The sequence below is a fragment of the Harmonia axyridis genome, chromosome 3 (assembly GCF_914767665.1).
Source record: "Harmonia axyridis chromosome 3, icHarAxyr1.1, whole genome shotgun sequence".
In the NCBI taxonomy this organism is placed as follows: Eukaryota; Metazoa; Arthropoda; class Insecta; order Coleoptera; family Coccinellidae; genus Harmonia; species Harmonia axyridis.
Window position 1 is genome coordinate 10,847,190 of NC_059503.1, and position 14,739 is coordinate 10,861,928.

Genomic DNA, 14,739 nt, shown 5'->3' on the forward strand with positions numbered 1-14,739 from the left:
GCCATCAAGGTCTCCGGATTTAACATCGTTAGATGTTTTCCTTTGATCCCATTTCATTTTCAACAGCCTGTATCTTTTCTGTGAATTCTGTTCTCCTCATAATTTCAAAAATACTGAATACTGAGTAATATGATTAAATTTTGCTATTGGAAGTAATATCGCACGATCTGAACAAAATTTTGTTTGTAGCCACAATACCTAATACTCCATATACATATAATATACAAAATTTCAACTGGATCGCATCAGCAGTTTTAAAATTATCAAGAAAATGGCATTTCGAAAGTCTAACTTCAAAACTATCGGGAGGATTTTGCCTATAAGCGAATTCAATCATGTTATTCGAAATGAGAATTTCCTCAGACAATTCTAAATTTGTATGGGTTTTTCAATTCGAGGGTATCGTGTTTACGGACGTAATTGAGTTTGAACCCAAATTCTTCATCAGAAAGTAGAATCTAATCGATCGATACTGATCTCGGCCTAAAATTCAAACACCGCCGTGACAAAATTTATAGTTCAGGGAAATATCGCTCCAAACCACTCTTAATTTTACACAATAGTTTTTTATCTTACAGAATATCTAAAATAATATATAGAGCATCCCTGCTGCCATCTCACGAACGGTATTTGTATCACAAGCTGGTTTCTGTAAGTTTTCTGATGTTCCAAATTCCATGCGTCATCTATCGGTTGTTTTGGATACTACTGTCTTGGTTTTAATTTGTCAAACAGATGGCGTTGAAAGTGGTGAAGATTTGTAGTAGAAGTTAAAAACTGAATCGATTCTATAACTTGCTTTTTTTACGGGTCTAGCTCCTATAGACTTTCAGAATAAATTTTAAAACTGGTGTTACCGGTCTATCTCTTATAGACCGGATTTCTCATTTTATTTTAATATTTTTCCAAAACGTAAACTAGTATGTAATAAATATTTCTCAATTTATTAGTAACAACATGCAACTAAAACGCGGAGAACGAGTCTTATCTTGACCTCAAGAAATATGATATTCCCCACTAAATTTTAATAGATCCAAAATTATAATATAGGGTAACTTAAGTTTTTTAAATTACTCTAAATTGTTGAATTTTTATCTCTTCAGGATTAGTTGGTAGCTCAGAATAGAGATAGGTTATTAATGTTCTAAGGTTGGTAGGATGAAATGATTTGTCCAAAGACATAGTGAATGATTGGAATACCAATAATATGGTATCCAGTATTCAACAATTTGTTTATAAGAGTAATTAACTATAATAACTATAAACTATACAAAGACGATATATCAAATAAAAGTATAAGATATAAAATCATATAACTTATTTATTACTTTATTTCAACATTTAAAACTAAATCACATAACCCTAACATTGATAAAAATATATGACATATGCTAAAATTGTCTCGAAGTATATTCATAAGGAATGTAGAATGGCAAAAATTCAATAAAAATAAATTCCTCCTGTTGCATATTACAGCCTTAACAGAATTCAGTTAGCACTGTTGAATTTTTTTATACCTTTTAGAACAACATCCTTATTCATTCCATTTTTAACCAAATGAGAAACGACACCCATTTTTTCCACATCCTTGATATTTCTCCCCTCATCATCAAAGAAGAGCATGTCCTTATATGCAACTCCACTTTGATCCCTTATCCTGAAAATAACAGATTCAATAAATGAACTTTCAATAATTAGTTTCAGTCTTATTGACTTCCTTATAAAAAAAGACAACTTATAGCATTACAAATAATAAATTCTAGCTGTAGATGGACTATACAATTAATTGTAGGTATAATGATTACTAAGAATATAGTCGGTTTAGAAAACGATACCTGATTTGTGAGCTTAGTTCAAAGATATAATAAAACTGAAAAAAAATTTATTGGAATTTGAATATCTACTTCTTGTTACTTTCTGTAAATGTATCTTCTAAACTGAACATAATATGATTTAAAATAAGAAAGAGCCCAGCCAATGGTAAGAGGTAATACTTATACATATAAAATAAGAAACAAAATCAGTAATAACACCTCACAAGCATCGATTCTTAAGTAAATATGCAAGATAAATCCCAATAATGAGACTAGAACATCTTTAATTCGATACTTTCACTCACATACATGATATTTACCTTTCGAAATGGGTTGTTTTGCATCCCGGAAATATCTCAACGAATGAGAAATATTGACTCCAATCAAAAAAATCAATAAGCTGTTTAGCGCCTTGTATTTCACTTGTCCTAGAGGCTACACCTAATTGAATTCCATTATCAATAAGACTTTTCAAGACAACTGTAGACTGAGGAAATGGCTTTATAGTTTTCCCTTCTTTGTCAACAACAGTTCCATCAGGTCTAAAAATTTGAATCAAATGAGGAGGCTTTTTAACTCAATATAACTATGCGTTTTATGTTACCTTTTTTCAAATGGGGGAGAATAATGGGTATCTACCCAAAATGGCCAAAGGGTGAAATCTGTTGAAAAAAAATATTATAAATAGAAATATACAGAATAAGTGAGATATGATTACTTCAAACTGTTAAAAAGAAATCCAATGAAAAATTGATCATGGGGATATTTTGATATCATTACAATATTGATAATTTTAATATATTAATTTCTATTCGTGCCTTACCCAAATCGAAAACAATTAGAATGGGTTTATTTCCTCCTATTTTGAACATTTCAACTTTCTGTTATATGTTATATGTTCAAGACATTCAGTTACATATCTCATGGAAATCCATATAAATCACGAGACATCAGGAATTTATTTTCCAATTAAGCTATAAATAAAAAACGGGTTTTCTTTGAAATTTGAAACAATGACAGAAGAAAAACTAAAGATTGGAAAAACCAACAGTGCTGCCACTATAAAAAAATTACTCTACTAATGAAATTATAAATAGCTAACGCAAAAGGATTACTGTTGTTTTATAAATATATTTTAATTACGCAATGCGCACTTCATAATTAAAAAAAAACTACCTATGTCTTCCATTATAAGAAATTCGCCGCTATTAATTTTAGTGTAACAACATTCAGTAATAAAGCAAATCTAATTAGAAAAATTATAATTTTCTTCACACTCTATTCTCAAAATGCTCCCCAAGTCCAATAAGAAAATTGTGAATGGGTATGGGTGTGACTGGTTTCTATTTCTATGTTTGATATTCATAAACAGTACATAGATTGTTTTTGTTTTAGCAAAAAACTAGTATTCCTCTGTTTTGTCAGGAATATCGTTAACAGAGGAAAAACTGTTTAAAAAAGATCACGATTGTGTAATCAATGAGTAATAAAGTTTGATGTGGATACTGGTTAACTCAGATGACAGATATCTATTAACCACAGCCACAGCATTACCTACCAATAAGCTGAGCTTGAGCAGGAATGAATTCACATCACCTGATTGACGTTGTAGATGATATTTAATTATTGGTGTCCAAGGTTTTGTCCTTGCTGGTGAATAACACGGCATACTACGAAGTTCGTCAATCGGGATTTCGAAAATCCAATGAAATTTCTCAATTTTTCATATCTTCCAACCCATTGAAAGATTCATTATGATGTAAGATTATAGTGTTTTTCACAAAATATTCGACTTTGATTATGGATTGTTTTTAGTGTTCCATCATTATGATAAATAAATTGCTAAAATTTGCATAAGGAAATTGCTGAAGTTGGGAAACAAGTTTCATTTGAATGAGGATATTAATGGAGGCGACAACCAAAAGATAAGGTTTCTCAAGAAGGTGAAAAATTGTCAATAATAATGTTGAAAGCAATGGGCATGAGAGCAATTTTCTTGTTTGTGTTTGGCTGCATGGTAGGTTTAGTGAACAGTGCATATCCAACAACCGAATCTATTGGAAACAATATCATGCCATGTTCTTTAAGACAGTTTACTTGTGCGAATAAAGAATGTATAGCAATCTCATTTTTTTGTGACGGTGAGAAAGACTGTAAAGATGGTTCAGACGAGGATCCAGTCGCTTGCTCAAACTCTAAAAATGCTACCTGTGCCGAAGACGAGTTCAAATGTGTGATCAATGGTACTTGTATGCCAATTCACTGGCAATGTGACGGAGATAAAGACTGCAGTGATGGTAGTGATGAAGACGAACAAATGTGCCAAAATAGAAGCTGTGGTCCAGATCAATTCACCTGCCGCTCAACTTCTGGTGAATGTGTTCCTCTAATTTGGATGTGTGATGGTCATAAAGATTGTAACGATGGAAGTGATGAATGGACATGTAATGAAACTTGTAGATCAGACGAATTCACATGTGCCAATGGTGATTGTATACAAAAAAAATGGATGTGTGATTCTATGGATGATTGTGGAGATGGTTCTGATGAAAAAGATTGTCCCATAAGAACTTGTGATCCTAAAACAGAATTCCAATGTAATGAAAGCCACTGCATACATTTGAAATGGAGATGCGATGGTGAAAAAGATTGCATAGATGGCAGAGATGAAATGAATTGTACTGGTGGTGAAATTGAACTACCCATTTGTGGTCCTGATGAATTTCAGTGTAATGATAAAATAACCTGCATTAAAAAAGCGTGGTTGTGTGATGGTAAAAAGGACTGTTGGGACGGAGGAGATGAATCACCAACAATTTGTCCAAATATTACTTGTCGTGCGGACCAGTTTCAATGTAGGGATAAGACTTGCATCAATGGTCATCTCCATTGCTCGGGTCACCCAGATTGTGCTGATGGAAGTGATGAACTGGATTGCGGTTTAACAGTCGCTAGGTGCAACCCGAAAACCCACTTTGACTGTGGTGGTGGTAGTTGTATTCCTCTATCACAAGTCTGTAACAATCAACAAGATTGTCCTAAATGGGAAGATGAACCTACTGACAAATGTGGTACGAACGAATGTTTGATTAACAAAGGGGGGTGCTCTCAAATATGTGTAGATATGCCAATAGGCTATCATTGTGAATGTAAATCAGGCTATAAGCTAGTAGATAACTCTACTTGTAGAGATATAAACGAATGTGAGATTCCAGGCAGTTGTTCCCAAATTTGTATCAATGAGAATGGAGGATTCAAATGCGATTGTGAAAAAGGCTACCTCAGAGATCCAAGAAATTTGACAAAATGTAAAGCTATTGAAGGTCATGCTTCTTTATTATTTGCAAAACGAAGGGACATACGTAAAATATCACTTGACCACCACGAAATGACTAGTATAGTTGATAACACTAACTCAGCCACAGCTTTGGACTTTGTTTTTCGAACAGGAATGATTTTCTGGAGTGATGTAACAGATAAAAAAATATATAAAGCTCCAATTGATGAAGGTAACGATCAATCAACAGTTATAGATCAAGATATCACAACTTGTGATGGTTTGGCTGTAGACTGGATTTACGATCACTTATACTGGACTGATACAGGCAAAAATAGCATCGAATTGGCTAATTTCGATGGAAAAATGAGGAAAGTTCTGATTCAAGACAACTTGGATGAGCCAAGGGCCATTGCTCTGAATCCTATAGAAGGCTGGATGTTCTGGACAGATTGGGGCGCCAAGCCAAAGATTGAGCGAGCTGGAATGGATGGATCTCATCGTCAAACTATAGTATCATACGATGTCAAATGGCCTAATGGTTTAACATTAGATTTGATGAAGAAACGTATCTATTGGGTGGATGCGAAACTAAACATCATATCATCTTGTGATTATAATGGCAGCAATAGAAGAATCATTTTGAATACTGCAGAGTATCTACGACATCCATTTTCAATCACAACATTCGAAGATTGGGTTTACTGGACTGACTGGGACAAAGCTGCTGTGTTTAAAGCTAACAAATTCACAGGTGGGGAAGTGCAGTCGGTAACATCCTCTTTTGAAGTACAAAATCCCATGGTGATCCATGTGTATCACCCTTATCGTCAACCAGATGGGGAAAATTACTGTCAAGCAGTTAATGGTCACTGTTCACATTTATGTCTACCTGCACCTCAAATCAACAAGCATTCTCCAAAGATATCATGTGCTTGTCCTGAAGGATTAAGAATGTTGCCAGATAGTTTAACTTGTGTTCAAGATGAAATATCAACTACTACAGATCATGAAAAAGTTACTAATAGAACCATTCAAACTAAACCTTATATTCCTAAGAATACCAACAAAACTAAAGAACACAATGAAATGGCTGATAATTCTGGTGTTATAGCTGGAGTTGCTATTGCAATCACTCTGATAGCTTTGACTATCCTTGGTATCATTTTATATTGCATATACAGACATTATGCAGATAGGAACATAACATCCATGAATTTCGATAATCCTGTTTATCGGAAAACAACTGAAGATCAATTCTCATTAGAAAAAGGTAAATTTCAGCCAACAAGACCATATCTTAGTACCGTCGGGGAAGAAGCTCAACATCCCCTTACCAGTGCCAACACAAACGACCTTCCTTATTAGTTCATTTATCATGAGAGTCCAAATTTTTACCAAAAAGTATTCTAGCAGAGAATTTCAAAACAAGCAGATCTTGAATATTTCTCTCTTATATTATATATAGCTTTTTTTTTGGATAAAATTTTCTTCTATGGTTGTTGCCAAACAAACGTACTAAGTGTGTATCAATTTTTAAGGATATACTGAAGCATATATTTAAATATTCAATGTTTAATTGTATCAGGCTCAAGTTAAGAGTTTCTGCCCAAAGAATTATCGTAGTTGTAGTTGTGAATTTTTCTAATTTATATAATTTATTATAAGTAGTTGATATTGAATTTATGATTCTGCAGTAATAGTTGAAATGAATTTGTTTCATTATGCTTTCTCTGTGATATTTGAAAATCCGGTGCATGAATAGAACTAAATTCAATTAGTCACTAAATTACATGTATTTGTGAGTTTTTAAACAAAAGCGTTGTTTTTTCTCCAGAAATTTGTTTTTTTTTTGTACCCAGTGGTTATGGATAAAAGTGTAAATCAATATTTAGGGAAATTAGATGGAATTATAGGATAATTTCTATAGGCTGCATTAGATCAATGAGTTTCATGTTCCTAGTTTTCAATTTAACTTTTCACAAATATTTCTCTAATAAATAATTTCAGTGTGAGCTGCTCAATCATATCTAATGTGGTTAAAATGTGTTAATAAGAACTCTATGGAACTGTGATTATTATTTAAGTTACATTTATAATTCATCAGAGATATTTATTCAGAACTTGCTACAATATAATTCTTTTTTTGTTTTTCATTATCCTTACTGATACATTAGTATTAATAAGTTCTTGCCTAATTAAATGCCTTTGTGTTTTTAGTGTACATAATAAGTTATCCATATTTTATGTATTTTTTAAATTGTTTTATTTGTAATTTGTGCAAATACATGTAAAAAACACATTTAGACTCTATTTTCCTTCAAACATACTGCTACTTACACCAATGAAAAATCTGCCAAATATTTTCAAGGAAGAAATCAGATGGAAAATAAGATTCCAAAAAGGAAGAATTTAACTTTCAAAAAAAGATATAATGTGTTAAATTTCAAAATTAGGATCAAAACCATTATGTTATATACATAGTAAAAAAAAATTCTATAAAATCCACATAAGTATACTTGATAAAGGTTTTTCAATTAAAGTATTAAATAATTACACTATGTAATACCTCTACTTTTGATATTACATCTATCCAAAAATATTATATCAACCAAAAATCTAATTTTTTCTTTTGACCTATCCTAATGATTTCAACATTGTTAAAAAGATTCTATTTCTGGACAAATACATCGAAAGTAAAGGCAATACATAGTGAAATTTTTCAATATTAATAATATCAATATTGAAAAATATATAACTTAATACTCAAATATAATTATTAACAAACCACTTAATTTGAATTAATGCAATTATAGATTATTATTTTGAAAACAAACGGTACTAATACCATTCCGTAAGCTTAATAATAAAAAATTGATTCATTATTCGCTGTAGGTACTGTTGTGATCAGTAATTCTTATGAAGTTCAATTACAGTTTGAAATTTAAATTAATTGACCTCTTATACGTGAATGATGCAAGGATCATCAGTTAGGATTGATTTATAACGTGTTCAAAAGGAATTTCAGTATAATTCAAACTCGATTATTAAATCTGCTTAGGACCTTGAAAAATATAGTATGAATTGGAACAATAAAATCATCAGGTTTCTATTTGAAAAAATATACGTATTTCTAGCAGGTAGGAATGTCAATGAAGGTAGGTACAAGCAGAATGTTGATAAGATAATTCAATAAAAATATTAAATATTGAAATTATTCTTTGAATGATAGATTTGTATAGTAGAGTAATGTTTTTTTTCGAGGAGTATATGATGAATTTTATTGGAATAAAATAACCTGCGAAAAAACGTAATGTAGTTTCTTATATGTCCTGGTAGAAATAATGAAGTAACACTTGAACAAGTATGCAAATGATTGTGTATATCCATAAAAGATATAATTAAATGTATGTAAACTTTTCAATATTTATGAATATGATTCCCAATTTTGATTTCATATGAACTAGAATTCAAAGGTCCTCAATATCCATTTGAATTTTCAGTTTCAAAATTGATATCAGTAATGTTATTTCGACTGCAACGTAATATATATTCATTATTTTCATGGGTTTAAAATTTTTGTAGATATGAAATCAAAAACGAAATCATTGAAAATAAAAAAAAGAAATTAACTTCAGTGATCGATCCAAATGTCAAGTTAAGGTTAGGTGCCAATCGTTGTCATTTCTTTGTTTATTTCAGTCGCGAATAATATGGCAGTGGGGCCATACCACCTAGCACAAATATTTTGTATATTCTTGTTAGCAAATAGTGCAAGGTCTACACCTACTAGTGCTTTCACACCTGAATTCAATTCATTGAAAGTAGTATCAATAAAACCATCGTGTCAAAATGAAGATTACAACAAAATTGAGTTTGAAATACAAGGCAGAAATATTGTCAATGGAATACGCATCAAGGCAACGAAAATTCCGTCTGAAAGAAATACATTGTGTACAGAAACCTTAGATGTGTCTTATAACATAAGTGATGTAGCAACTAGTGAATTTAAATCAGCTAGATATGTACTTATAGTGCCGAAAAGTGTCGAGGAGAAAATTTATCTGTGTTTGCCTCATAATTTACACAGTAGTACGGACAAGATCCCAGCCTCTATTTTAAACAGTGCAAAATACCTATGGTATCATCAAGGAAATGATATAAGCATTGATCTCACACATCAGTGCGCCAAAGACAATCAAAATGCGTAAGTTTCTATAGTTCTTAAAAATACAAGTGAAAGGACAAATAACAAAATAATGCATGAATATTGACCGAATTCAATTTTCTTTGAAATCCAGTCAATTTTTCCGTAACTAGTAGAAGCTGGATTGATCAGGTCCAGTAAGACTATCGGCATCTCATCGCGCTGTTTTCAAACCTCATTTCCTGATTGTAGTCTGAAAATCTCAGAATATCTAAAAATACCCACTGTTGAAATCTCATTTGGAGAGAATATTCCAGGGTTAGGTACGAATATCAACGCTTAAGAAGCTTGATTGTGTAATATATGCGAATACTTCAGTTTGACCTTGTCCCTCAAACTTCCTTCGAGTGCCGCAGGGTTAAAAAAAATCGATGTAAAAAAGGTTGAATTCTTTGAATTCGGCGTTAGTTCGTCAAAAATATCTAGAACTCTAGATAATATGAACTCTTGATATGAATTATTATATTCCTCTATAACATTATAATAGTGGTACAAACTGTTATCTGCCCATGTAACTACTCGACGCTACATCATTGATTATATCAATTAAAACTATATGTTGCAACTGGATTCACGATGCGAGATAAAAATTCGTATGATATCCTGAAAAAACTTATTAGAAATACGCATGTTATACAGGGGGCGTCAATAATGCACACCTGCTAAGATTTCAAATGATTTTTGGAAATATCGGGAAGGGTAGTAGACATTTTCCGAAATATTTCGTTTTTCATACGATTTCAAGCAATTTGATTTATAACTTCGATGAAAATAATAACAACAATGAGTTCGAATTGGATGTATCCAATAATATCAAAATCAATTATTGAGCTCGTATTATCTCATCAAATTCGATGTAGGTATTAAAGTACAAGATCACATTTGTTACATAGTTGTTATTAATGCCTTTTTTGCTTCTTTACATCTGCGAATCATTTACAAGCAGTAGGAACATTTTCAATATAAAACATTTGTTGTTATCACTTGACCTCTATCATTATTGTTTCCATCGATTTTGGTCAGCCCTACGTTGTAATAACGAAGCTATTACATATATTTCAGACTAGTGGGCGGAATATACATAGTCTGCCACCTTTTCTCTAAAGTTTTTTCAAGGATGCCGAGCGATACTCTGCCAACAATTATGATGGGATTTATGTTATTTGCAGATCGAGTTCATTCACGTTTAAAGGGGAACAGGAAGGCTAATATTTGTGAGTCTGCAGATTATGTAGACTTGCTGTTTGTCTCGTTTGATCTGAGGCATTCAAAATAATTCAATATTTATTTTCCTATTTTTTCGCCACGTAATTCCTCTGTCATCAGTGTGTCGTTTTATTTTTGGGGAAGAGAAAAATGTTATCCTCTCCTCGCACTTCAGCATCCAAACTTCTGATCAAAACTAAGTAGTGCGAAATTGATTTTAAACCTTCAAAAGAAGAGAGACTACTATTTCATAAATAAATGGAAGGTGACGATGACCTCTCTGGTCTTACGAGCGGCATATTCTTTGAAGATCATATTGCTTAGGGTTGTTACTATATGAAACTTTCCTTAATTGGTGGAAATTAATGTCTATTAATTAACTACTGAGTCATTTATTGAATTTTAACTCGGAGTCATTTATGTCTGACCTTTTAATAAAAAAGATGGTACAAGCAATTGAAATCCTCTTTCGTGTAATCATTTATGTCTTTTGGTTGGCAGTGTTGGCATTAAGATATCTAAAAATACTGGTGCTTCCATTGATTAGATTTTGTTCAAGCTAATTCTTATGAATTGAATACTGGATTCCCGGCACTTTTCATTATCATTCGTAGGTGGCGCTAATTGATGAATTGCCCATTTCCCCATGAAAATATCAGCGAAAAACTTCCCTACACACTTTTATAGTCCGGTGCTTTTGAGCGCTTGTCAATCCAATATCTCAACTACGTCGGTTTCGTGGTCACCTCAATATTGAGTTATTTTTTCTTCGAAATTCTTCTTGAATTTTTATTGGTTGTTGTCACGCGATCAACCTGAAATTTTGCACTCTAATTTTTTCCAGGAGACACAGAAGTAGACGTGATGAAGTCGACGATAAGGCTATCAACGTCCTTGGCCTGCGTGTCGAAATACCCCACAAAAACATCGAGATGGAAGAAGAAAGCCGGATACCGAAACTGCTAGCAAATGTAGCAGAAACCATCAGATTGTTCGGAACTAATTTCGATGAAGAAATGGTCATCTCCTTCACCCCCGAAGAGGGAGAAAGAGGGTCTGTTTGCCAGCTTCAGGTCGTTAAAGGAGTGCCGGTCAGTATAAACAATTGAAATAAACAATTTTGTTGATTATTTTCAATATAGAGCACTTTTCGTGGTGAAAATATGGGGTTTTCAAATGAGAGTTTCACTTCAAATAGCCCGCTATATGGGCAGCTTTTGACTTTTGACAAGTAAAAACCATGCCATTACTTAAAATGAAACTGATTTTCCAGTTTTCATAATATTTTTTGAGACGTTTGTATGATATTGTTATAATCTATTCGCGGTAGTTGCATAAAAGGATTCAGCAAATATCGTGGTATCATCTATGAAAAGGGCTGGGTTTGTGTTTGGAAACTCTGGAATATCATGTATGAACAGATTGAAAAGTCTGGGTCCAAAGACTGATCCTTGTGGAATGCCTGCTTCAATATATTTTGGTCGAGATATTGCATTATTTATTTTAACTGAAAGAGTTCTTTCTTTCAAGTAAGACTTTATTAATTTTATGATGAAAGGTGGCAGTTTTAGTTGTATCATTTTGTATATCAATACTTCGACCCAGACTTCGTCGAATGCTTTGTCTATATCAAGAAACAGCATTACCATTTTTCTATTGAAGCTGTGAATAGCTTCAACTGCTATTCTAAAGGGTGTTTTTTTTTAGAGCTATAGAACTTTAAATTGCAATAAAACAACGATGGATTATTCGATTGACATGAATTTTATTCATCCGCAAGATAATCTTGTGGCATTACATTTTAAATAACAATGGATGATAACCAAATAATAATTTTAAATATGATTTCTGGCATATGACCGCCACGGCTGGCTCGGATGTAGTCCAATCTGGACGTCCAATTTTCGATGACTTTTTCCAACATTTGTGGCCGTATATCGGCAATAACACGGCGAATGTCTTCCAAATGGTCAAGGGTTTGTGGCTTATCCGCATAGACCAATGACTTTACATAGCCCCACAGAAAGTAGTCTAGCGGTGTTAAATCACAAGATCTTGGAGCTCAATTCACAGGTCCAAAACGTGAAATTAGGCGGTCACCAAACGTGTCGTTCAATGAATCGATTGTGGCACAAGCTGTGTGACATGTTGCGCCGTCTTGTTGGAACCACAGCTCCTGGACATCATGGTTGTTCAATTCAGAAATGAAAAAGTTAGTAATCAAGGCTCTATACCGACCACCATTGACTGTAACGTTCTGGCCATCATCGTTTTTGAAGAAGTACGGATCAATGATTCCATGAGAGAGCGCTTCATAAAGCGCACCAAATAGTTAGTTTTTCTGGATGTAACGGTGTTTCGACATACACTTGAGGATTAGCTTCACTCCAAATGCGGCAGTTTTGTTTGTTGACGTAGCCATTCAACCAGAAGTGCGCTTCATCGCTAATGGACGTAGTGTGCGATACGTATTCCGCACAGAACCATTATTTTCGAAATAAAATTGCACTATTTGCAAGCGTTGTTCAGGCGTGAGTATATTCATGATGAATTGCCAAACCAAACTGAGAATAAATCACTTGACAGCTGTTAAATCAGTCGCCATCTTGAACACTAATGGCAACTTAAAGTTATATACCTCGAAAAAAAAAACACCCGTTACATATTTGTTGTACGGCGCTGTGTTTTTCTTCAAATCCATATTGATGTGGAACTCGCATTTCAGTTTTGGTCAGTTATTTTGTCAGTCTATTGAGAACAATTCTTTTCTGTTAGATTACTGATCATTGATTATAAACTTATTGGTCGGTAATCTTTAGGGGGGCGTTTTGTCTTTCCCCTGATCATAACCTGCTAAAAATCCTCTTTCACTAACTGATCCCTCCAATTCAAGGTCGACAAGGCGAACTTCAGCCCGACCACCACGCTGGTGACGGTGAAGCTGCCCCCCCTCCCGGAAGATGCCAAATCCCTCTACCTGTGCGTCAAGAAGGGCAATGCCTCCTTCATCCACCAAGGGACCGATCCCGGTCTTCAGGTAGTGACTTACGAGTCGTTGCTTCCGCTCTGGGTCGCGATCGTGGTGATCGTCACGTGCCTCAGCTTCTCCTCCCTCTTCTCCGGCCTCAACCTCGGCCTGATGTCCATGGACATGACCGAGCTGAAGATCCTGTGCAACACCGGCACGCCCAGGGAGCAGAAGTACGCGAAGACCATCATACCGGTAAGGAGACACGGCAACTACCTGCTGTGCAGCATACTGCTGGCGAACGTGTTCGTCAACAACATCTTCACCATCCTGCTGGACGATCTGACCTCTGGGGCGGTGGCCGTGATTTCCTCAACGTTGGCCATCGTGACGTTCGGCGAAATCTCGCCACAGGCTATATGCTCGCGATTCGGCTTGGCCATCGGCGCCAAGACGATCTACATCACCAAGTTCGTTATGATACTGACTTTCCCGCTGTCCTATCCCGTCTCGAAGTTCCTGGATTGGCTGCTTGGTGAGGAGATTGGCAACTACTACAACAGGGAGCGCCTCAACGAACTGGTCAAGGTGAGTTGTGTTTGATGCCGTCGTATCAACTCCTCAGGGTAATAGACATGGATAGAGGGAGCATATGTCATGTTCAGTAAACAAATTTTGTCCCCAACATGAACTATCAAATTTGACAAGAAGCGCGCGGAAATGAAAACATATCAGTGATACGATATTTCACTCAATTCGCGAGTTTCTCCACAAAGGACGCACTTCTTATTTCCCATTGTGAATCAACGTTTCATATTAACTCAAAATGTATTGGAATGATTACATGAATATATCAGAAATTCGGAAAACAAACTTCAAGCGCGCCAAACGAAGTGAAACAATCGACGACACTAGGAGAGCAAAGGTTGCCAAACCTTGGATTTCAATAGGTAGATACAGAAAATAATAAATATTCTGCGTACTATAAATTCCTCAATTAGGAAAAATATCGGATTCCAAATATTCAAATTTGCATATTAAATCGGGAATCACTCAAATAAATATATTTCACTGAATATTATATACATTCATAACGATATATCAAAATTGTGAATTGAAAATATATCACAATCCGACAACGTAATCTAACCATGTTGGGGTCATGTAAAAATTGCGTATACTCCCTCTTTGTTTATTACTCTATGGGTGGTACTAACTCTATAAATACTACAAGGGATTGCTCAAATTAGAGATTTTGTCTGACATC

General features: G+C 34.2%; 3 protein-coding genes across 6 annotated transcripts in view; 2 read left to right on the top strand and 1 right to left on the bottom strand.

Annotated features, from left to right (window-relative positions):
- Positions 1-1,303: 1,303 nt before the first annotated feature.
- Positions 1,304-3,131, bottom strand: LOC123676823 (magnesium-dependent phosphatase 1-like). 3 transcript variants are annotated; one of them, XM_045613058.1, is made up of 5 exons: positions 2,991-3,131; positions 2,638-2,788; positions 2,419-2,476; positions 2,135-2,356; positions 1,304-1,657 (listed from the first exon to the last, which is right to left on the bottom strand). In XM_045613058.1, the coding sequence occupies exons 2-5, from the start codon at positions 2,684-2,686 to the stop codon at positions 1,489-1,491; spliced, it is 498 nt and encodes a 165-aa protein (XP_045469014.1). In that variant the 5' UTR covers positions 2,687-2,788; positions 2,991-3,131; the 3' UTR covers positions 1,304-1,488. The 3 variants fall into 3 exon arrangements, with proteins under 3 accessions (XP_045469014.1, XP_045469015.1, XP_045469013.1); XM_045613059.1 differs by having other exon boundaries at positions 2,969-3,110; XM_045613057.1 differs by lacking the exon at positions 2,991-3,131 and having other exon boundaries at positions 2,638-2,915.
- A 108-nt stretch (positions 3,132-3,239) lies between these two features.
- Positions 3,240-7,393, top strand: LOC123676820 (very low-density lipoprotein receptor-like). Its single transcript, XM_045613050.1, has 2 exons — positions 3,240-3,573; positions 3,630-7,393. The coding sequence occupies exon 2, from the start codon at positions 3,778-3,780 to the stop codon at positions 6,457-6,459; it is 2,682 nt and encodes an 893-aa protein (XP_045469006.1). The 5' UTR covers positions 3,240-3,573; positions 3,630-3,777; the 3' UTR covers positions 6,460-7,393.
- Positions 7,394-8,778: 1,385 nt separating this feature from the next.
- The window catches only part of LOC123676824 (unextended protein), a 29,026-nt gene continuing 23,065 nt past the window's right edge, over positions 8,779-14,739 (top strand). For both annotated transcript variants that reach the window (XR_006747005.1, XM_045613060.1), the window contains exons 1-3: positions 8,779-9,298; positions 11,349-11,595; positions 13,398-14,060. Coding sequence is in view for 1 of the 2 variants with exons in the window: in XM_045613060.1 (XP_045469016.1) it covers positions 8,805-9,298; positions 11,349-11,595; positions 13,398-14,060 (1,404 nt within the window). In the remaining variant the exon portion in view is untranslated. The remainder of the gene's footprint in view (positions 9,299-11,348; positions 11,596-13,397; positions 14,061-14,739) is intronic.

What these genes read in the sequence shown, in the direction of transcription:
- LOC123676820 (XM_045613050.1), top strand. Translation starts at nt 3,778, where the DNA reads ATGTTGAAAGCAATGGGCATGAGAGCAATTTTCTTGTTTGTGTTTGGC.
- LOC123676823 (XM_045613058.1), bottom strand. Translation starts at nt 2,686, where the DNA reads ATGTTCAAAATAGGAGGAAATAAACCCATTCTAATTGTTTTCGATTTG. An exon ending in TCTAATTGTTTTCGATTTGG is followed by an intron (nt 2,477 to 2,637) that starts GTAAGGCACGAA and finishes TTTTTTCAACAG; the next exon opens with ATTTCACCCTTTGGCCATTT. An exon ending in AAAACAACCCATTTCGAAAG is followed by an intron (nt 1,658 to 2,134) that starts GTAAATATCATG and finishes TGTTATTTTCAG; the next exon opens with GATAAGGGATCAAAGTGGAG.